The sequence below is a fragment of the Peromyscus californicus genome, unplaced genomic scaffold (genome assembly GCF_007827085.1).
Source record: "Peromyscus californicus insignis strain IS unplaced genomic scaffold, ASM782708v3 Scaffold_4__1_contigs__length_199733344, whole genome shotgun sequence".
Taxonomy (NCBI): domain Eukaryota; kingdom Metazoa; phylum Chordata; class Mammalia; order Rodentia; family Cricetidae; genus Peromyscus; species Peromyscus californicus.
Window position 1 is genome coordinate 29392044 of NW_026294562.1, and position 22980 is coordinate 29415023.

Genomic DNA, 22980 nt, shown 5'->3' on the forward strand with positions numbered 1-22980 from the left:
TTCTATCACTTTGTTTTAAATATTTTGTTCAAAAATATTAGTATAATTCACTGATAAAGAATTATCCATTAGCTGATAGTCTATTTTAGTATCTGACTTAAAAATAAAATCTAACAAAACTGCTAAATGCCAATTTTTCACTATAAATAGTACTTGTTATTGTGCAAATGCACAAAAAACTTTGATCAATTAATAGTACAATAACATAGGCAACTATGCAAATATAAACCACATCATTCAAAATAAGCAACAGTAGCATCATAGCAAGCCAATAATCCTGGATTCAAAAAGGACATCAACAGAGCTATGACTCTTTAGTGTGAAAAGTTTATTCAAATTGCTTCTCTTCCACTTTAATTTCAACACAGCAAAAATACTCCAAGGTAAATGAAATTAACATATCAAAAGTATTTTGCTCCTGGAATAACAATACAAGCCTATAATCATAGTCCTTGAGAGGCTGAAAAATTAGGATGTGTATAGTTGAGTTTCAGGCCAGCATGGGCTACAGATTCAGAAACTGTCTCACATATAATATTTTATATAAATATATATTATATACTATATAGTGTGCTATCTTACATAAGTAATATAAACATTAAGTATTAAATATGTAGAAGTAAATTTGGGTGAAGGTATTTCAAGGCTCTAATAGTTCAATTATTTTTTTTGTTTTTAACAGTGATTTTTGTAAAATCTGAATCATAAAAATTGTTCCTATTTGTCTCCTTAAGTCCAACCTAAGGAATTATAGTAAGAGAAAGAAAATGGATAACTCTTTATAGGTAAACAAATTTTTTGACAATTCCAATTATGAGGCAATATGCAAATTATTCAAAAAGAAAGACACCTAAGTTCACCATGAATTAGAAAACAATATTAAATTTTGAGGTTTAAGCCGGGCGGTGGTGGCGCACGCCTTTAATCCCAGCACTCGGGAGGCAGAGCCAGGCGGATCTCTGTGAGTTCGAGGCCAGCCTGGACTACCAAGTGAGTTCCAGGAAAGGCGCAAAGCTACACAGAGAAACCCTGTCTCGAAAAACCAAAAAAAAAAAAAAAAAAAAAAAAAAATTTGAGGTTTAAAAAAAGGTGATTTTTCTCTTAGTAATCTTTTTATAAAAGGAATTTTCTTGAGTAAGCAAATGAGTTTTTAATTCATAGACTTAATCACAATCAATCTATTCAGTTGAATTAAAGTAATGATTCATATTTGCTTTTCTTGGTGAATATGAGGCTATTGTAACAAGTCATGCTGGTCTCAAAATATTGATTAGTATATCTAAACATCCCCCCTTCACATCAAGAATCAAAATTCTAAATCAGTACTTGAATGTCCTAAGAATTTAAAAAGTAAGGCCTTGACATTTTATTCTGTGTAAAGTGAATAGAAAATGAAATTATAAAATTAAACAGAAAAAAAAAAATCATAGCAACTAATCTATTCCTAGAACTTATAATTATATTTGTGATCTCTAAAAATAAACCAAGAAATTCAATGTCCTTTTTATTCCCGTGGTTTCTTTGCATCTCTGGACTAATTGAAAATTGCATCCCCAATTCAGAAAAACTTCACAGCGATTTCAGTTTTTATTTTAGGTTTATATAAAACACTTTAATACAAGCAGGCTGCCAGCAAATAGACGCTCAGAGAAGAGCATGCATCCGAGTATTTTAATCAAGTAGCCCCATCCTCGTCCGGAAAATGTAATGGTTTTTGTTATTATTACTTGTCAGAAATTTGCCACTTAACATCAGCACATTTAATTTCATCCAATCTGAAGAAACAAAGGTTTAGAGTAAAAGTCTAAGACTAAAGAAAATGTTAAACAACAATAATGGTAGAGATACTAGCAGCAAAGTGACTCCCTAACCGATTACAGAGAAAACTGTTCCAACATGAAAAAAAGAATCCTTTTTTTTTTTTTTTTTTATTTAGGGTCTGACTCTAGAACTCATAGTATAGTAGTATGAGGTTACCCAGGATAGCCTCAAACATAAAACAATCCTCCTGCCTCAGCTTCGAGAGTGCTGGAATTACAGGCTTGAGTAACAAACTCGACTTTACCTGCTTCCTTTTAAGTACACCCTCTTCCTGGATTCCCTGGGACACCCTTCTGAACAACGATTCACACAGGTTTCCTAGGAACAAGTTTAATCTTTCTAACAGAGGTCCAAAATCTCACAATGCAAAAAGACATGGGATGTCGTCAAATAAATCGTTTTCTTATTAGGTAAATCTGTAGTGGACAAAGTTCTTATAAGAAACATAAGCCCCACAACAGTCAGAAAACCTAGTTAGGCCCAGCTCCACCATCTTGAGTCCACAATCTAAGGCAAAGGTACTACACTTACATATCAGATACTTCATCTAGCATTTGAGAGATGCCATGTCCTGCCAATGTCTAAGTGGGGTCGAGTCTTCTGCCACCTCAGTTATGACCAGGACCACCAAAATGTATCCAGATATTACCAAAAGTTCCAGATGAAGGAGGAGGGGACCCTCCTGACTGAGCACACTATACTCTGAAAACACCACATACTTCTAACAAAAACAAACACCTACAAATCACAGCTTTACCTCATAAAGATGGAAACTGGGGCAGGAACTTAAGCTGTATTTGAGGTCTGGCTAATGTCAAGCTATATTCTTTGCATTCGAGCAGGCTAGGCTGCCTTTCTAACTCACTAGGCCTTGTCTACAAAATCAGCATTTTCTTATGTCAGGCTATTTAGGACTTATATGTCTATTGACAAAATGCACCTATACATACTATTAGTTCAAATGAATATACTGTGGAGGCTAAGGAAATGGTTCCATGGGTTACACAAGCACTTACTGTGCAAACACAAGGGTCTGAGGGCAGGTCCCCAGCACCAATGTAAAGCTGTGGACGGTGGTGCACATCTGTAACCCAGCACTGGAGGGCAGACAGAAAACAGTCAGTCTAGGCAAACTGGCAAGTCCAGGCTCAAAGAGAGACCCTGTCTCAAAAGATAAGGCAGAGAACGTAAGAGGAAGGCACGCATGTTGATTGCTAGCCTACACACACACTCATATATACACAGAGTATAACACATCAAGTAAGGTTTGTTTGATGGGAGATAATGTAACACAGAGAAAGACATCCTTAATAATATCTCCCAAAACTTCATTCTAAGAGTAAAAGAAAAACTTAAATGCTCTTTAACCTCTAGTTTAGAGTAACACAAATACTCAAAAACAAGTCTCATTAAAGAGAAAAAATTTTAATGGAAAAAAAAAACAGCAAAAATTTGCTTCCAACTTAAACATGTATATTGATTTTATGAATCACTTTTAGGAATACATCTTATTTAAAGATACCTGATTTAAAGCAGAATTGCATACCTTGAGTAATTACATCCTATTCAAAGATTCCAAAGTAAATAAACAAAATTAGGTCTGTAATTGCTAATAAAAAAAAAGAAAAGAAAGAAACTATTCTACTTCAGCCTGAAAATCTACAGGAATTTTATTACTTTTTAAAGAAACAAAGTTATTCTGCAGAGCTCTAACGATACAGCACCTATACACTTGCCTAATACAGTTACAAAGAGAAAGACAGAAATTGATTTAGACAATGTAGCACGGTCAGACATCAAGATATACAACTCAATTTTACAGCCTGTGTTGCACTAAAAATACGGCTAAGTTACAAAACTCAGAAAAAAAAAATCACAAGAACACAAAGTCATGAAATAGAGCAGCATTCACTCTGCAATTCAGTATAAGTAAGTAGAAACCCCTCTGGAAATGAAGGTGCTCCATTATTAAGGATACTAAACACCTGAAAGGCCAATGCAAGCAAAGTTAGGAGGTACTGTCCCCTGTCACATGCAGGCGGGCAGATCTTCCTCCCTCTCCTTGGTAACAACAGTGTGTGAGCTTCAGGATGGCTCAGTGGGGTAAAGGCACTTCCTGCAAGCTTAGCAGGCAGAGTACCATTCCCAGTGGCATTGGAGGAAAGACAGAACCAACTGGCTAAGTTGTCCTCTGACCTCCACACTTATGCCACATTTCGTTCCTCCCACTCCTGACCCCAAAATAAATGAATGTAATTTTTAAAATAGAGTAAATGAAGAAAAAAACATCCCTCTAGATTTTTCTTCCTATTTCAAAGTTCTAGTTATGTGGAAAATCTTGGCCAAACATGAAAATGGGGGCAATATTAGAGGATTAACACCAACTTTAAATTCTTACACTAATTCACTGAAGATTATATTGAGTACATGTCTGTTCTAATAAATGTAAATTGGCAGAATTGCATGACTACCCCATAAAGCTGAACTTAAGAGGAAATGCTAATATACCTTTACTGATAAAGAGCTTGCATAATTCTCCTGAGTTATATATTAGAAGGTCTAGTTATCAGTGGTGAGGATTATTCTTTGTGAAAAGTAACTATGATACTAGCTAAGAATGGCCACGAATTCCAGACAAGCCAGGGCTCCATGGTGAGAACCTGACCTGAAGGAGCAAATATATCATATCTGTATCACAGATCATAGATGCCATGCATATGCTATATAAACACCCACATATTATGTTATAAATTTCAATCATCTATAGCGTACTAAAAAAAATTAATCTTACAACAGATAGTTTTAAATCCATTATGCTAAACTAAAAGAAAGTTTTCACCTTCCCTTAAAAGTTGAAAGCAAACATTTTCTGCTAAGCATTATTTACTTGCTTTGAGCAACTCTGAGTAAACAGCAAAATTAAATTCCTAAAGGAATCCCCCAATTAAAAAAAAAGTCATAAAGTCGCAGGTCTCAAACTGAGCAAAATTCATAAACACTGCTCACCCCATAAACAAAAATGCAAAATGTATTGACGTATGGAAAATTGTTAAGAGTAGTAGCTATGATTTAAGTATTTACAACGAAGTAAGGTAAATACCACGGTAAGGGCACTGTTTATGTTGTTTGTTGTTTGTTCAGACAGGGTCTCACTGTGGAACTCCCTGTGTAGAACAGGATGGCCTAGCTGCACTAGGACTTAGCAAAATCCTGCCTCCTCCTTGCTGGAATTACTATGTCCAGATAGTTCCATCACTTAATCAAGATAAACTTTTGTGGTGGGTACCATTATCTTTCCCTTATTTCGGGTAAAATAAGGCTGAGAAAAGCTAACTAGCATAGAGTCATCCAGCTACTAAGTGACACCGCCAAGATTACAGCACCGGCACCTGGCCCCCAGCCCACCACTGGCCGCCTAAAACTAGGATGGAACAATGTATCACCTCAGAGGACAGACAAAACCAGCCATAGTCTGATGTAATTTAAAAGAATCATGTTCTAAAACAACCTCCAAAAAGACTCAATCATGTTTTAAAATGACCTTCAAAGCAGTCTGTTCTTTAAGAAGAAAATTCACTTTCTAGAATAATAGGAGTTTGTTAACTTTATTCTCACATACACACAGAAAATTCAAATATTTATAAGTTAGCATCACTGTTCATATTTAAAGTGTTGGCTTCGATTTTAACTATTTGACTAATCAGACAAAACAACACATTTACAGTCTTTTCCAGACCGTATCTATACAGGTCAAGAACATTCTTTTGCTAGCAGATTCACCTGCAATACCCATCTCTCCAGAGTTTCAGTACTACCAACAAGTCTAATGATGTGAAGACATCCACAAATGTCCTAATGCCAACTGTTGCAATGGAAGAGTGAACAAAACTGAAACTTCCCAGACAAAAATCAATTCATTCCTAAGTCACGTTTACTCTAATAAGAACATTACCCTAAGAAACAGCCTTTTTGTTCCAGTACAAATTATTTTAATAGATGAAACTGCTAGTACCCCTTCTGCAACCAAGGAAGAGAATACAAAATTAGAAGGTGAAGCAACAAATCCAATATTCTAATTTCATCTTTCCCAGTACATTCAATACAAACAGAACCAATAAAATATTCCCATATCAAAACATCTTTAAGCACCTAACTAAGAAAGTTATGTGACAGTAGCATGGCCTATAAAAAAGATGAGTAAATGCTATTTCATTTATACTCAATATCAGTGGTATCTCCAAAAGCAATTGCATCAATTTCAAAACTACCAGATACAAAGCAACTACCAAAAATACTGAATATTTACAGAAATCATTTCTGATATAACCATACAAATGTCCTAAATCATGATCTTTAGAACAAATCCTTGTAACTTCTTAAATGTAGATCACAAAACCAATTCTCCAATGCTGGTTCTGAAAATCAAGTTTATTTACTGGGTGAAAAAAAAAGGGAACAAAACTCAAGAGTCATCAGCTCTGTGCAGTAAAACTTCTGTTTTATGAGCCAGTAGTTTCTACCGGAAAAGAAAAAAAGGAAACAAACAAACAAACAAACAAAACGCTATCCAATAAATTTCTTAAGCTGTATTAAAACTAGTACTGTCTTCTGGAACTAAATACTTCTAAGATGGAATAGGCCTAACATTTCATGGAAATAAACGGTCCTATGTACACAGGCTTCTAAATTTATCTTTACCAACTCTGAATTCACATACATTGTCAATATAAAAACACTGTCTATATTTTGGGTTTACTAAAAAGACTGAGACACAAAATGAAATACTGAAAACTGAATATTTACTGAAATGAATGTTCAAACTTTGTTTTTTCTTTTCCTACATCAACTATTTTCTCATCAAGTCATCAACACAACTATTTTAGAAGTGGCCTAAAAATTGTTAAATACTGTTAAGCTGTGAACAAACGAACAAACAGCAAACAAAGACAAATTTCAAGCTGTAACATCTGAAAGTAAGAATTGAACTCATTTCCAGAAGGTAAGCTAGTTCGTAATACTTAGGTATATATTTTATGTAATTATGAGAAATTAGACATAATGTTCCACACAAAAATTAGAATATATTATCTGCCTTTCTCCTGTTACTAAAGTAAAAATTTTAAAGGCAATGAATCGCCATTTCCTAAAATCAAGTATAAAATTAACATGGTTATATGTCATATTTAACTTGAATTATTTAATCTTTATTTAATATTTTAAAAGCAATCTAAGTCCGCATCACTATACTGTGTCAACTTTTACAATTGACAGTAATGAAATTATATATAACTGAAAATTACTCATTTTAACTCATTTTACTCTTAATTATTTTACTCTTAAGTAAGTTTTAGGAAAAATGAAATTTGCAACTTATACAGCAATTACGTAGTCATGTTTTTCAAGAAAGAAACAAATGACTATGAAAAATGCAAGACAAAGATTGTAGACTCTGCTTTAAAAAAAAAAAAACAACCTAGAATTACTTTAAGAAACATTAATAATCACTACAAGGTACTAACATTCCCATGATCAGTATTTGAAAGGATGCACATCTACCAAACAAAAAACTGTAAAGAAGCCTGAGCGCTGCATGTACTTTAAAGACATGAAATTGTGCAATCTCACAGTTAGCCTATTTTCTAGACTGAGAATAAAACCCAACCAACAAATTCTTACAATAATTCAATTTTGCAAAGGATTTTAAAACTCATTTTCCTCAACTTTCCTCAGAAAGTACATCATTGTTGACCCTTCTTTAGCAAATAAAAACATCCCACTTACTACTTTCATAAAGGAATTTAACTTGGCCAGCTTCGGTGCCAATACTGACCAGTACAAGTCTTCAATGAGCATTTTAATTTCTGCCCCTAAACACAGAACACACTGATGAAGAATCAAGCAAGCCCTCTGGTTTATTATCAAAATTACTGGGAGGACAACTCTCAGAAGAGCAAGGGCTTCACTGACTTTCCCCCACTGACTCTTTTTCATATCAACATCTGGCTCAATAAAACCACAGCTCTAAAAATTAAGTGTTATTAGTCATTTGATGCAATATTTGACACTGCTTTCCATGCATATCATAACTAAAAGTCCAGTTTTAGAGTTCTAAGTCACATAAATTGCACATGCAGGAGCCTATGTACTATGAAATCAAATAAGGAACTGCAATCATGTCACCGCTCATACATAAAAATTTGGCAAAATAATCTTGAAGTCCAATACCCCTGACAATTTTAAATCAAGTGGGAAAAGCAAAACATAAGTGTGCTGTGGAAATTAAGAGAAGCCTGACAACCAGGCATTCCAGATTTTTCTTTGAATGATGATCTTTTTTTTTTAATTAAATACTGACTAATCCTTTCTATAGCTAGACTACGATCACTAATTCACACCAACGGTAAACTGCCTTGAAGCAAGTGGTAACTCAGAATATTCTCCAGTTACCTTTCGGAAAAGGTCAAGTTCATTCTGAGTAAAGCTTTTCAATTAATGCAAACTTGAAAATTAAAGATTCCTCTTAAAGTGTATTTTTTAACTTAACAGAAAATTAGTCTGTTTCTAAAGCCAGTTCTTCAGTGAGTTTCATCCTCATTTCAGAACAAAAACTCAGTCAAAATTAGCTATGCATGTTTTATATGCTGCTAACGCAATCTTAAAACAAACAAACACAAAAAATCGAACCTCTTCCAAAAAAAAAAGTCCTCTCCATAATGCTCTAATTATTAGCAGGACATGTATAGACAAGTTGCTGACCTTCTACCTTAAGAAAATGTCTACTGATATTTAATAAGAAATAACTTTTACCAAGAATACCTTATTAACAATTATGCAATTACATAATTTTAACTAAATATTGCTCACTGTTCCAAGTCACATGAAGAAATCTGGGGTCATAGCAAAAGGCTCAACAGATCTTCAAGCTTGTCATCTGAGACCAGCAACTTGTGTTTTCACACACCTGACAGACACGTCGGCCTCCCAAGAGCTCTCACTATCTGTCAATACTTCCTCCAAAAAAGGAGGGCTCTCTTCCTATCCCTGATCAAAACCAGTACCATACCTGAAACTGCAAAGATAAATGCTTTAAGATAACCACGAACTTTTGAAGTACAAAGGCCTAACTTTTAGACAATCAGAACTATACACCGTTAAAAATTCTTGGGTTTCTGTCTTATTCAACAAGCTGACTCAGTAATTTAAAAAGCTAGCATACCTACAATCTGAAGCCAATGATCCACTCTTGCTAGTATTCCTGGGTATCAGCTGGTTAAATTATACTTGACATTCTATACAAACCAGGGTAAAACCCATGGATAGTCAACGGGTCAGAGCACCTGAAACACAAAAAATATGAGCACCAAACTCTAGTTCACGATAATACTTAAATTTATGGAGAGCTGAGGTTTAACCTCTGCAATCATTTGCCACACACAATATCCTTGAACTCTCACGGACATCATCATCTGGGATCAAAAACTATTCAATCTCTATCCTATCACGTCTGGCAAGGCCAAATGAATGTAAAACACGACTGAAAGGCAAATTTCATGCCCCATCCCACGATCCCACGATCCCACCCGGAAACAAAGATTAAATTAACATAGTTCTATTAAAAGCTCCAATAACACATATTCTGGCACTGTCGATCTCAAACTACAAAACTTCTAAACGTAGCTCCGAAGTTGTAATTAGCTCAGTGTAAACGCACAAACCTACTTTTACCCTCAAATGTGCACCGTCTATGCTGAAGATGACTATGCTTATAAAGTTATGCAAATCAGTCCACAAGTCACATTTTAGAAAAATCTATCAACGCAACCCAGGAAACTAACAATCACTGCAAGATTCTGAGGCAATATGCCTACGTGCAGCACGGACTTTCATTTTAATCTGATCTACACCCTAGATCTAGGGCCTAAGTCACGATCTAATCGAAATATGCTTCAACCTCACAGCGTCTATTTTTTGGTTCGTTTAGAAGGCTTGGATTAACGAGCTCGTTAATCCAATGTACAGTACTCGGCATTCACGGACAATAGGAAGGGACCACAGAACTAGACAAGAAACCAATCCGTGCCTTGACACTTGCAAGCAGGCATGAGTTCCGTCTAGCTGAACGCTCCCTAGGCTGAATACACTGGAAAAGGCACCAAATACACGCTCTAGAAATGTGACCAGTATTAAACGTTATATAGTCACCCCAACTACGGAAATTTTTCGCATCCGTCTACTCCAACGTTATCGGAGTGACAGAAAAGCAAAGAGGAACAGCCGCAGAAATGGATACAGGTCAAATCTAAGTCGAATCCATCCTCTTGATATCTCCTTTTGTTTCTGCTAACGATCTCTTTGATGATGGCTGTCATGTCTGGGAGCCTGTGGCTGAAGAAAAAGGAGGAGAGAGATGGCAGAAGCTGCTGGTGGCGAGGCTTCTTCTGCAGGATGGAAATGGCTCTGGACTTGGCGGTCGCTGATGCCCCTCGCTCTGCTGCCGCTTGGCCCTGGACCGCAGCCGGGTAATGGCTGCTGCGGCGGCTGCTGCTGGATGGTTGCAGCGACTGGGCCTGCTTCTCCTCAGCAGCCAGAGGCCTGGCAGCCGAGGCAGCGGAATGGGGAGAAGACGGATAATCCTCGCAGCGGCTGCCTCCTCCGGCGGCCTCCGGAGCCCGGGCCAGGGGGGGTGCGGCGGCGGCGGACGGGAGGCTTAACACCGGCCCGGGTCCCTGGACGTGCCGCCGCCGCCGCCGCCGTGTTGGAGGCAGGAGAAGGGGAGAGAGCAACTCTCCGGCGTTCCCAGCCCTGGCAATGGTGACAGGCGACTCCGACCCCCTCCCCGGAGCCGCGGCCGCCGCCGCCGCCGCCGCCGCCGCTTCTCCCCCCCGCTCCAGGAGCGGGAGGTGCAGCCGCCGAGCCTGCGCCGGCTCCCGCCCGAGCCCACGGCTTCCACCGTCTCTCTCCGAAGCCGCTCAGAGGCTGCCCGGTTAGAAGAGACGACAAGGAGGCGAGGCCCGCCGCCGCTGCCGCCGCCGCCGCCGCCCGGCCGGCTCCCCGAGGGCGCTGCCCCCGCGGCTGCTCACAGGCGCTGAGAGGGGCTCTGGGCCGCGGCCGCCGCCGTCTCTCATCTCCCTCGCCTGCGCCGGGCCTGGCCTCACAGCGGCTCAACTCTCAAACTTCCATCATGGCTGCAGCTTCCGAGAGGAGAGAGCTGAGCGCAGCCGCGTCCCGACGCCCAAGCGCGTATCCTGCCGCAGTGCACAAAGAGTCCCGCCACATCACCGTGCGCCGGCCAGCCCGCCCCCTCCGCCGCCCCGCCGGGAGAGCCGGGCGCCTCCGAAGCCGGAGGCGGGGCGGGAGGCGAGCGGGAGGCGGGCGGCCGAGCCGGGGGGAAGGGGAGGGGCGGGGCGGGGCGCCGGCGGGACGGGGCGGCGAGCGCCGCGGAGCATGCCCAGTGAGACCCCGGTGCTCTTCCCCCGGAGCTGCGCCGGCTTCGGCCTCAGCGCAGAGACCCGGCAAAGGTAGGGCAGGCTGTGGCCGAGGAGGTGAACCTGCGCTGAGCGGGATCGCTGACTGCTCTCAGGTGGATCGGACTAGCTGGCCGCGCTGGTCAGTGCCTCAGGGGCAGGGCCCTGCGGCAGGGACGCCCTATCCTGCCTCCGTCCCTGGGTTTCCTCCGAGTAGGCTTGCAGTCCCTGCCCTGCGCTCTGGTCAGACTGCAGTGCTTCGCTAGGATTTGTCAGCGACAGTCTTTACCTAGGTAGTGCACCTCTCCCCCCACGGTGTCCTCAAGGTGTCAGTCTTTGCACAAAGAACAACCCCCTATTGTGTCTCCCGCGTGGGTCACCTCTTCGGGCTCGGGTTCCCTGCCCCACCTCTAGCTTCCCAGGCAGCTGGGTTCATTTGCCCGAAAGATGAACGCTCCCAGCCAAGCATGATGATGGTGCATACGGGGCGTGTGCATACACGTCTCCCCTGAGTTTCCAGGGCTCAGAGGACACCCCTGGCTGCACAAAGTGGATCTCCATGAATAGGGTGCACCCCACACGCACCCCTCTACTGCCAGGTGATGAGCCCGGCGGCTCCCTGCAGCGGTGGGTCCACCGGATCGGTCAACCTCAGTCTTGAAGGGGCTAAGCCTCCCCTCCCCTTTGTGGCCGCTATGAAAACCCGGCAGAATTGGATCGCTGTGGCCAGGTTCTTGCCCCTGTCGGACCGTGCACGGTCCAGGACCCGGTTACTGGGCCGGGGTGTGGAGTACGGAACGGTCGGAAGCTGCAGCCAGCGAGTGGGCGGGGCGAGCAGGCCTGGGAGGGCTCAAAGGCGAGGTGGAAGGATACACGAGCCGCGGTCGGAACTACTTTCAGGAGGAGGTCACGTGTGGTCCTAGTTGGGGAACTTTCCAAATTCCCATTCCCCTATCTGTGTGCTCTTGAGGCTAGAGCTTGGACCCCTCTGCTCTGCTAGATGGCCACCGCAGGTGTGGGCGGCTGGACCCCAGCTCTTCCCGGTGGGAGCGGCGAATAGCACCCACGATCGGTCCGCAGGAGCGCTGTCGGGGCCAAGCGCCTGGGGAGCTGGTTACACAAGCACCCACATCCAAGCACGTGTCCCCGCCACCCCTCTCTGCTAGCCGCCGCCGTTTTGTGCACGCTCACGCGGAGAGTCCCCAGGCTGTTCCTCCCTTTCGCTTGCAACCCATAGAGCGAGCCAAAAGGCCGAGACACGAGACGCCTGCTCTGGATCTGCCCACCCCGCGCGTTCCCAACCGTGGGAGAAGAGGCTGGGCCTTAGGGGGTCTGACGCATCTCCTTTGCTAATGAAATGGACCCTCTCTAGATCTGTACTCCCGGGGCAAAAGGCTATCTCCTGTTGCTGCTGGCTGCCTGGGCTTACCGATGTTGCAACAAACTTCCAGTCACTGCCCCTGAACTGGTGAGCGCGCCCCACCTACTGTAGACTCAGCCAAGTGACTTATCTGAGCACCTAGTCAATGGCTGTCCGCCCAGAACAAACCTGTCAAGTAAAAGCTTACTGCCGGGATTGGCTGACCTGTCGCGGTTGAGAGAGCTGGTTCAGAAATGCTGATAACTAGAGTGCAAGCCCCTCCTCCCCCACCAACCAGCCACAAAGCAAGCGATCACCTTGAGCTTGGAGAAAAATGACATCAGCGCCAACGTAGGAATTTCTTCCTTTTTGTTCTTTTCCCAGAGGACTTAGTTCTCGGGGTGATAATTTGAGTCCGAAAGTATCTGACTTGAGACCTAAGCTGAGCTGGGTCATTTTAGAAATCTGGAGATTAGTAATCAATTATCATGGGTATTGCAGTAATTGCGAGTAGGTGTTTAGGAAGGCCAGCCGAGGGTTTATGAAGTATAGGAGAAAGAAAATTGCGTATGTGCACAGCATAGTTGCAGGCAGTTCCTGAAGCCTAGAAACCTCAAGAGGCCTGGCTCAGAGAGCCACGGGCCATTACCTAACTCCAGGACTGCTAATTAAACCAGGGATATTTACAGTTCTATTAGAGATCTCTGAGGCCACTCAAACCTTGCATTTAGATGCATCCTTTTAAGATCTCTCTGCAGGAGTTAGCAGCCCAAGCCAAGCAAGCATTGAATGCTTATTGCAGGCTGTTTTTGTGCATGGTTCTGGTCAGCTGGGGGAGGCAGGGAAGACAGATGAGAGCAATTTGAAAACAATAGAAGAAAGACCTCCTTTTGGTTTCTAAAGATGTAAATAAATCTCACCCACACAGCCTAATCTAAGATGGAGATCTATTTTACAAATAGACCCGAAAGTCAAGGTGTTATAGGAGATGCATGGTAAAAACCTAAGTTGTGCCCAGTGGAGTATCTACTACTGCTTGGTGGGGAAAATAAGGATGAAGTTACATCAAGAGAAGTAGGTTGAGAAGGGGGAAATGCCCCACATTTGTTCCTGTCCCCCAGAGTCCCTGTTAACTAGTATCACCCTATTTTGCCTCTTCCCTGGAGCCATCTTGTGTGACTTGTAGTCTAAGGGTGTGTAAGAAGCCCTGACATCTGCCTCTAAAGAAAAAGAAGGGCATTCACTCCTAAGCTTCCTGATGCTGGAGGAAAGAAAGGGGATCCTTTTCTTCTCCCAGAGCATCACTCTAGAGCACAGGGGATGTAGATCAGAGCACTGAAATGCTGGAACCTGACACCAGCCCACAGGCACTTCCAAGTGAGGGAAGAAAGCCGGAAACCAGTTAGCTGCTTCCCTGAACGCCCACGTACCTCTACTCTCTAGTGGTGAATGAATAGATAACCGTGTTGGCCAGTGTGTGGCCAGGCTGACAACATCAGCTCTTGGTGGGAGTTTCCTCTCACAGCATTAAATATGTTTCTGAAAGAAATACTGATGTGGCCTTTAAAAAAATTTTGGTGTTTTTTCACTTCCTTACTCCACTCAAAGGCTGTGAATAGGCCAGGAGGGGAAAAGCCCAGATAGCACTAAAAAATATTTAATATTTTATTTAAAATATAAAAATATTTAATGCTTGGCTGTACTGATACTATAATATGCTGGTTTCTAAGCACTTCATTTCCTTACCTGTCTGGATTCAAAACACCCCAGGGAGAAACAGAAGCTTATAACAAAGGAGGAATTATATAAAGCTCCAGGGAGACTAACTTTATAGAATAATTAGAGAGTATGATAAACCAGCTTTAATTATAGTTTCTAGCAGCTGATTCCAAAACTGTATTGTTACTACATGCAAAAGATGGCCGAAGAAAAGATTTTCTTCGTTTCTTTGATAAGTGGGACACCAAGAACTGGATGCAGATAATATAAATAGTTGATGGGCTGCTGTAGGTTCTGCACTAAAGCATCTTGTGTGTGAGCACTCCGTTGCTCTAGTGCCTTTCTCCTTTCCCGCACTCTGACCCTCCAACAAGAGAGTTAAGTGCTTTCATTTTTAAGCAAGCATCTCTGTTTTCACCTAAAAAGCATTTTCTAAATAATAGAAAATAATGGAGTAGGTAGCAGCATATAATTGGCTTTGAATGTAAACTGGCCTGTTCATCTGCGGTTCTGAAGGCTTTCCTCTTATTTATTCTATTGTTTATTTAGCTTTTTTAAATCTATATTTATTTATTGTGTGTGCAAGCATGCACCAGCACATATACAAATGCACCGGTGCATGGTAGAGGGCACTTGCGAGTCTGTTCTGTCTCTTCACCACACAGCTTCTGGGGATCTAACTCAGGTTGTCGGGTTGGATGGAACACACCTTTACCCGCTGAGCCATCTTACCAGCCCCATTACTGTTCTTTTAAGCCCAGTTTGCTCAGCCTTTCTCCAGAAGGCACTCCTCTGAGTCATACATATACTGTGTTCTAGGGGAAAATTTTGAATTACAGTCTAAGCTTTCCATACCCTAAACCTCTCCCAAAGCTTTTGCAAATGGCTCTCTGTCACCTTGCCTGTCTCAGGAAAGAGATATTCTGTATGAAACCATTTGTCTCAGACAGAGAGTAAATTGTGTGTTCCCCGGAGTGCCAAGGAGCAGATCCGAGGACGTCCACATGGCACTCAGGAATTACCCCTCAGGGAGTGACACAAAACAACTTTATTTCCATTAACTTTGACTGCTAGATCTTCTACTTGGGTCTTAACTCCAGGTCCAGCCCTATGGAACATAGTTTGCTGTGTTAGCACTTCTAATAATAGAAACTAAATGATTCAGAGTAGCCCACATGTGTCTAGGCTTAGGATTCCCTTGAGATGGAATCCAGATTGACAGTGCTTCTAGATAATCGACTACTTTGGAGGGGGTGTACCTTTTCTGCAAGAGAAAACAGACAAAATCTGCTTAAATTGTCCTGATGACAGGGGACCTTATCTCTGTTCTTGTAATGATTCAGTCAACAAACACTTGGGACTGTTAAGTGCTCCTACTGTTTAAGCCTTATGAGTAGAACAGTGACTGGCCAGCGGGGGTCCACATTCAGTAGGATGAATCAGCTTTGGGAATGAATCCTTGGACTATTACAACCTCCTCACAGTCCACAAAGTCAAGTTAACTACTGTGACGCTTAATAACTGATTCAATTATCTATTGCTTCACCCCATATCACAGTAAAACCAGTGACTTGAATCGACCATCTTTGTTTTCCCACAATTCTTGGGGAAGGGTATGTCTGGACAATTCTTTTTTTTTTTTTTTTTTTTTTTTTTTTTTCAAGACAGGGTTTCTCTTTGTAACAGTCCTGGCTGTCCTGGAACTCAATTTGTAGACCAAAGCTGGCCTCGAACTCACAGAGATTCACCTGCCTCTGCCCCCCAAGTGCTGGGATCAAAGGCATGTGCCACTGATGAAATTGAGGAACAAATGTGGTCTGTTCAGCTGTGATCTGGCTGGATCTGGAATGTCCAAGGTAGTTTCACCTACGTATCCAGGGACTCAGCTGAGGTAACCAGCATGACAGAGGGTCTCCTGTCTTCATGTGATTGCTCTACAGCTGAGCCCATAACCTAGCTATCATGAAGAGCGTGGGTGAAGTTTCTCAGTTGGCAGCTGTCTGGATCTTTATTTCAAGGGCATACTGTATAGTTGACCCTGAAGCCATTTCTCACATTGAGACTCTTAATAAGTAAAGAGACACTCCCAGGCCTCTATATTTTCTAGAAAAACTGATGTTTGTTTTGGAGACTGGTTCTTATTTATCACAGGCTGGTCTTGAACTCACTGTAGCTGACAGTGATCTTTCACTTTTGATCCTCCTGCCTCCACCTCCAGAAAGAGTACATGGATTTACTACAGAGCAAGTTCTAGGACAGCCAGGACTGTGTAGAGAAACCATGTCTTGAAAAACCAAAAAAAAAAAAGGAAATAAAATTGAAAACAAATACATATATTACATATATACATATGTAGATAAATACACAGAAAATATCTGAGAGAATAAACAAAAGTCTGAAAAGAAAGGGAAAGCCTTTCAGAGAGAGAGATTGATGTCTCTTCATTTGTTATTTGTTTCTTTGTGTGTTGAAGGTTTTTGGGAGAGTTGTTTGGTTGGTTGGGGTTTGGGGGGGTTGTTTGTTTGTTTGTTTGTTTGTTTGAGACAGAGTTTCTCAAATGTAGCCCTGGCTGTCCTGGAACTGGCTCTGTAGACCAGGCTGGCCTCATACTAACAAATCTGCCTGCCTCCGCCTCTGGAATGCTGGAATTAAAGGTATTCTTTACACTGATCAGGTTTGTTTTCATAGGACCAAAAAAGTGATTTCACCCAGTAGAATTAAAGCTAAAAATAAATGTATATCATCAGAAGAATATCAAATAACCAGAGAGGAAGGTCAGCTCTAATTTCATTTTAAAATAAATGAGCTCACTAAGAAATTTCCAGCATTTAAGCTTAAAGGTCTACTCAAAGTCTGCCATAAATGATATCTGGGAGAAATGCTGCGTGCTACAGGGATGCTGCGTGCTACAGGGATGCTGCGTGCTACAGGGATGCTGCGTGCTACAGGGATGCTGCGTGCTACAGGGATGCTGCGTGCTATATGGGCTCTGTCATAACCCAAGTATCCTCTCTTCCCTGTATCAACTGCTTCAACAAGGTCTATTTCCACTCTTTGTACCATGTAACAATGTTCTGCTCAAAGCATTTTCTTTTCCTCTAGAAAGAGCTGTATTTCTACAGCACCACAGCCATCTTTCCGGGCCTACCTGGTAGCAGACTTCTCAGTGATAGAAGGATAGAAGATTGAAAAGAAATCTCAAAGACCTCCTCATTCACCAACCCCATTGTACAATCGAAGAAACTAGGACCAATGATTGACATGTTCCCATTACACAAAACATTACAGATCCTTAGGAGCCTGGGAAATTTCTTCAGTGAAACAAAAATGGGGCAAAAGCCTAGCTTTTAGTGAACAAGTTAACACAGGGAAATGGGACTAGAGATGACTTTTCACTGCATTTCCAGCCCTAGAATTGGACACAGAATATGGGATGAGATGTGAGTGGTGTTCACTGTCTGCCCTGTGTATCCTGAACGTGGTTCCAAGGACGAGAGCCTTAAAAATCAAACATGAAAGCAGGGCAGTGGTGGCTCAAGCCTTTAATCCCTCCAGAGGCAGGTGCGGGTGGATCTCTGTGAGTTCAAGACCAGCCTGGTCTACAGAGCAAGTTCCAGGACAGCTAGGGCTGTTATATGGAGAAACTGTCTTGAAAAAAAAAAAAAATGAAATGTGAAAACATGAGTTGCCTCATGTTGTAAAGAATGATCGTTGGAAAAGTATTTCCAAAATGTATGAAGAAGGCACACATCAGTGAGGACTGAAAAAAGAAAAGAAAAGGTCTTGAAAAGGACCTTCTTAGGAAGAAAACACCAAACTTCGCCAAAGAACAAAGGGAACGCTGCCACCTGCTGAAGGAGACAATGACCATTGAACACAGTCTCAGGCAGGCCAGGGAAGAGGGTTTAATTGCAGCTCTCAGCAGGGCGCTTGAGCTGGGCTAAGTTAGTAGCGGCCTATTTCCCTACCCCCTTTCCTCCATGACTATTTATGACTGTTATCTTTTTATTCCCACCCCCAAACCTTAATCTCACAATACTAAGGTGTTTATTCAAGTATCACATGCATGTGGGTAAGTTTCCAGGGGCTCACCATTCCTCCTCCTTAGAAACAGATCTCCTTTTCCACTTCTGTTCTTACATTCCTTCCTCTTCTACTGGGTTTAAATATCAGCACACATGGGCCCCTTTACTCCCACACTCTGGGAGGCAGAAGCAGGCGAATCTCAGAGTTCCAGGCCAGCATGATCAACATGGTGTGTTCTAGGACAGAACCAGGACTACATAGTAAGACCTTGTCTCAAAAACAAACAACAAACATCAGTACACACATAAGGAAAATTCACAGGGGAGAAGATGGGAAGAAAATGCTGTTGTGCCTTTTGCCTGTCTTCTTTTTCATCTCCACCTCCACTTCCCTGTCTCATGGCCTCTCTTTTGCCTATCTATTCCTCCATTTTCTCTTCTTCATCCTTCTGTTTCAAGATGCCATTATATTGTTGTTTAGTGCCCTTTGATTTTCCTGTCATATGAATGGAATACCTTGTTTGTTTTTGTTTGTTTGTTTGTTGTTTGTTTGTTTTGAGACAGGGTTTCTCTATGTAGTCCTGGCTGTCCTGGAACTTGCTGTGTAAACCAGGTTGGCCTCTAACTCACAGAGAGCCATCTGTGATCTGCCTCTGCCTCCCAAGTTCTGGTATCTTTAATTTTTTTAATCTGATTTTGACACCTAGTCGTAGACTACATTTAGTTCCACAGTTACACTAAATAACAGCCAAAAGCAGCTATAGACCTTTTCAAGTTAGGGTGTTTTTTGTTTAGTTTTTTATTAAAATAATGTATCAGGATCCCTAGAATAAGTTTGTAAGGTACAGTCCTCCCGTAGTGACTATAGTTTCTGTGTCTGCTAAGAACAGAAAGAATACTATAGAAAAGTCTAATGTTGGCAGAGCCAACTTAGAAATTCTATCTTTTCTAAATACAGTAAAAAGAAAGTTCTCTTTTGTAAATCCTGGCCACTTAATTGTGTATCATTAATGTGTTCTTATGGTCTTGTTGATGGTAAGATACAAGATTGTCTGCGTTTCAAATCCTGTGTATTTAACAATATCGAGCATTAACTGGTCAACTTTTCCTGTAATTTGAACTTGACACATTAAAATTTCAAAGTCTGTTCATTATCTTTTTGTAACAGGATCTTTTAAAAAACTTTTTTTAGATTTATTTTATTTTATGTATATGAGTATTTTGCCCCTATGTATATCTAGGTATCACAATGTCATGAATGGTTGTGAGCCACCATGTATGTGCTGGGAATTGAACCTGGAACAGTGAGTGCTCTTAACCACTAAGCCATCTCTTCAGCACTGTGACAGGGTCTTGATGTGTACCCTAGGCTGGCTTTGATTTCATAGTCTTCCTTCCTGTGTGTTGGGATTACAGGTATCGACCTGTTTTTGTTTTTTGTTTTTTCAAGACAGGGTTTCTCTGTGTAGCTTTGCACCTTTCCTGGAACTCGCTTTGTAGACCAGGCTGGCCTCGAACTCACAGAGATCCACCTGCCTCTGCCTCTGTGTACTGGGATTAAAGGCATGCGCCACCACCGCCCAGCTCTTTTTTTTTTAATTCAGGACTTTGAATTAAATTCTTTTGTCTTACAAAAGCCATTATATTAATTTTCGGGGAAAAATTACATGCATTTATTTTATATATTACTTTAGAAATGTACTGTCCTTTTCAACTATATCCAGAAATTTGCAAACCAAGAAAAACTTTTTTTTTTTGCTCCAATGCCAGTCTCCTTTGACAGCATCCTTGGCTTGAATCTATATCATAAGCAGGCCAAGAAATCTTGACCCTAGTTCTCCAAGACTGCTGAATCCTTCTTTCCTTCCTTCCCTTCTTTTTTTTTTTCTTTCCGAGACAGGGTTTCTCTGTATTGCCCTAGCTGTCCTAGAACTCACTCTGCACACCAGGCTAGCCTCGAACTCACAGATCTCCACCTGCCTTTGCTTCCCCAGTGCTGGGATTAAAGGTGTGTGCCACCATTGCAGACTACTTCTAATAACCTTCTTGTTCCAGACAACTGTTTGCTTTGCAGTTTACAAAGGACAAAGGACTTTCAAGCATTTGAGCACAGAGTGTAAGTGAATTATAGTGCCATCTCTGCTCTTAATGTAGAGGACACCTTTGAAGAAAAAAATGTGGAACTCACCAATAGAAATACTTATAGAGATTGTCACAAACCAAATTATAGAAATAACTTAAATGGCTCACAGAACTCTAGAGGGCTGTTCCCTCACCAGTCACCAGTTATCTAAATAAAGTAGTGCTGTGGAATAATCCTCTTGTACACTGTAAAGATTTGTCACTAGAATTGGTTTAATAAAATACTGATTGGACAGTAACTAGGCAGGAAGTATAGGTGGGGCGACCAAACTAAGGATGATGGGAAGGAGAGGGTGGAGTCAAGAGTCGCCAGCCAGACACAGAGGGAGCTGAAGATGAACATACCGTGCTAATACTGCCAAGTGGCAGAGCGCAATAAAGTGTGGGTTAACTTAAAATGTAAGAGCTAGTTAGTAATAAGCCTGAGCTATTGGCCGAGCATTTACAATTAATATAAGTCTCTGTGGTGATTTGGAAGCAGCTCCTGGGACAAGAAAACTCTACCTACAAAGGAGTGACAATATTGCTCAAAAATTAAAGATATGGGTACTGGAGAGATACGGGTAGTCATTGTTCTTCTGGAGTACCTGTGTTCAGTCACCAGCACCCATGGTGGAACATCATGGTAACTCACAACCATATGCCACTCCAGTCCAGGGTATCCAGTGCCCTCTTCTGGCCTCCATGGGCACTGGACACATGTGGTACATACACATTTCCAAGCAAAACACCATATACATGAAATAAAAAATAAATTAAAAATATATACATCTTAAACATACAGATTTCCAGAGCAACTGTTCCCAGGCCTTGAGAAGCACAACAGTGTCTTCAATAATGTCCTTCTGCACAACTCAGGAGCACCAGCACCAGCAATTCTAAGTAGGAACATCAGCAGTGAGAAACAATGCTCTTACTGTTATGGGCATCACTTCCATATCATTAGCTATCATATGTACTCACTCCTGAATCTTGTCTTCCTAAAAACCAGTCTAGTGGTTTTCCTAGCTGTGTCCCGATCTCCTCTTTCACAGTGGTGGGTTCTCCCACTTAAGAAAAGGCATCTGGTGGCGCACGCCTTTAATCCCAGCACTCGGGAGGCAGAGCCAGGCGGATCTCTGTGAGTTCGAGGCCAGCCTGGGCTACCAAGTGAGTTCCAGGAAAGGCGCAAAGCTACACAGAGAAACCCTGTCTCGAAAAACCAAAAAAAAAAAAAAAGAAAAGGCATCTGTATGCTGAAACAGCATACAGCAAGCTTCTGTACCCTTGGGTTCTACATCTGTGGATTCACCTAAAACATGAATCAAATATACCCAGGAAAAAGTAACCTCTATTCTGAATATGTTTAGACAGTTTCTAAATGTTATTCTCTAGACTGAGTATAACAACTATTTATATAGCATTTACATTCTATAGATGATTTATCCGGAGGTATAAATACAGGTTATATATCAATTCTGTGCCATTATATATAAGGGTCATGAGCACTCATGTACTCTGGAATGAGAGAGGGGCTGCCAGAGGCAAGCCCCCATAGATGCTGAGAGAGGATTGTATGCTAAAGTGCAGAATCTGCAAGGAACTAAAGAGATAATCCAAAATAATGAAATTGGTAGTGAGGAGCTGAATGATTTTTACTAACAAACGCTTTTGTGGTTGTTGATTTTCAAGACAGGGTTTCTCTGTGTAGTTTTGGTGTCTGTCCTAGATCTCACTCTGTAGACCAGGCTGGCCTTGAACTCACAGAGATCCACCTGGCTCTGCCTCCCAAGTGCTGAGATTAAAGAATGTGCCACCACCACCCAGCTTAACAAACTCTTTTGAAAGGAATTTTTTTTTTCTGGTGAATTGAAGAAGAATCAAACCGTCCATTGATAAATCATTGAAACTAAAACCATCAAGTGATGTATAGAATATAATTTGGAAAGTTTTAAAATAAATGAGTGACATAACAAAGCAATTATTTCCACTCACCATCTACTTATATTTTTGAATACTGCTACCCAGGTTTTATAAAATAAGAGTAAGCCAGGCAGGTGGTGGTGGCACACACCTTTGATTCCAGCACTCAGGAGACAGAGGGATGCAGGTCTGTAAGATTTTGAAGCCAGCCTGGTCTATAGAGCAAGTTCCAGGACAGCCAAAGCTACATAGTGAGACCTTGTCTCCAAAACACAAAACCAAATAAGTGTTGGAGAGATGGCTCAGTGGTTAAGAGCACTGGCTGTTAAAGGACCCAGGCTCTATTTCCAGCATCTATACAGACAGCTCACAACTGTTTGTAATTCCAACTCCAGGGGATTTGACACCCTCACACAGACATACATTCAGACAAAACACCAATGCACGTAAAATAAAAATAAATCATTTTTTAAAAAGTAAAGTAAAGTAAATGCTAAGGATAAGTGATAGGGTGTCAGCCTTGTTCCTTATAGACATACACTGGGTT

General features: G+C 41.6%; 2 protein-coding genes across 2 annotated transcripts in view; one reads left to right on the forward strand and one right to left on the reverse strand.

Moving 5' to 3' along the window:
- The window catches only part of Pten (phosphatase and tensin homolog), a 70224-nt gene extending 59278 nt beyond the window's left edge, over window positions 1-10946 (reverse strand). Inside the window, exons 1-2 of the mRNA XM_052714206.1 lie at window positions 10820-10946; window positions 10112-10789 (exon numbers count right to left, since the gene is read on the reverse strand). Coding sequence (XP_052570166.1) covers window positions 10112-10789; window positions 10820-10946 — 805 coding nt within the window. The remainder of the gene's footprint in view (window positions 1-10111; window positions 10790-10819) is intronic.
- Window positions 10947-11315: 369 nt separating this feature from the next.
- The window catches only part of Atad1 (ATPase family AAA domain containing 1), a 93950-nt gene continuing 82285 nt past the window's right edge, over window positions 11316-22980 (forward strand). Inside the window, exon 1 of the mRNA XM_052762693.1 lies at window positions 11316-11339. The gene's annotated coding sequence lies outside the window, so the exon portion shown is untranslated. The remainder of the gene's footprint in view (window positions 11340-22980) is intronic.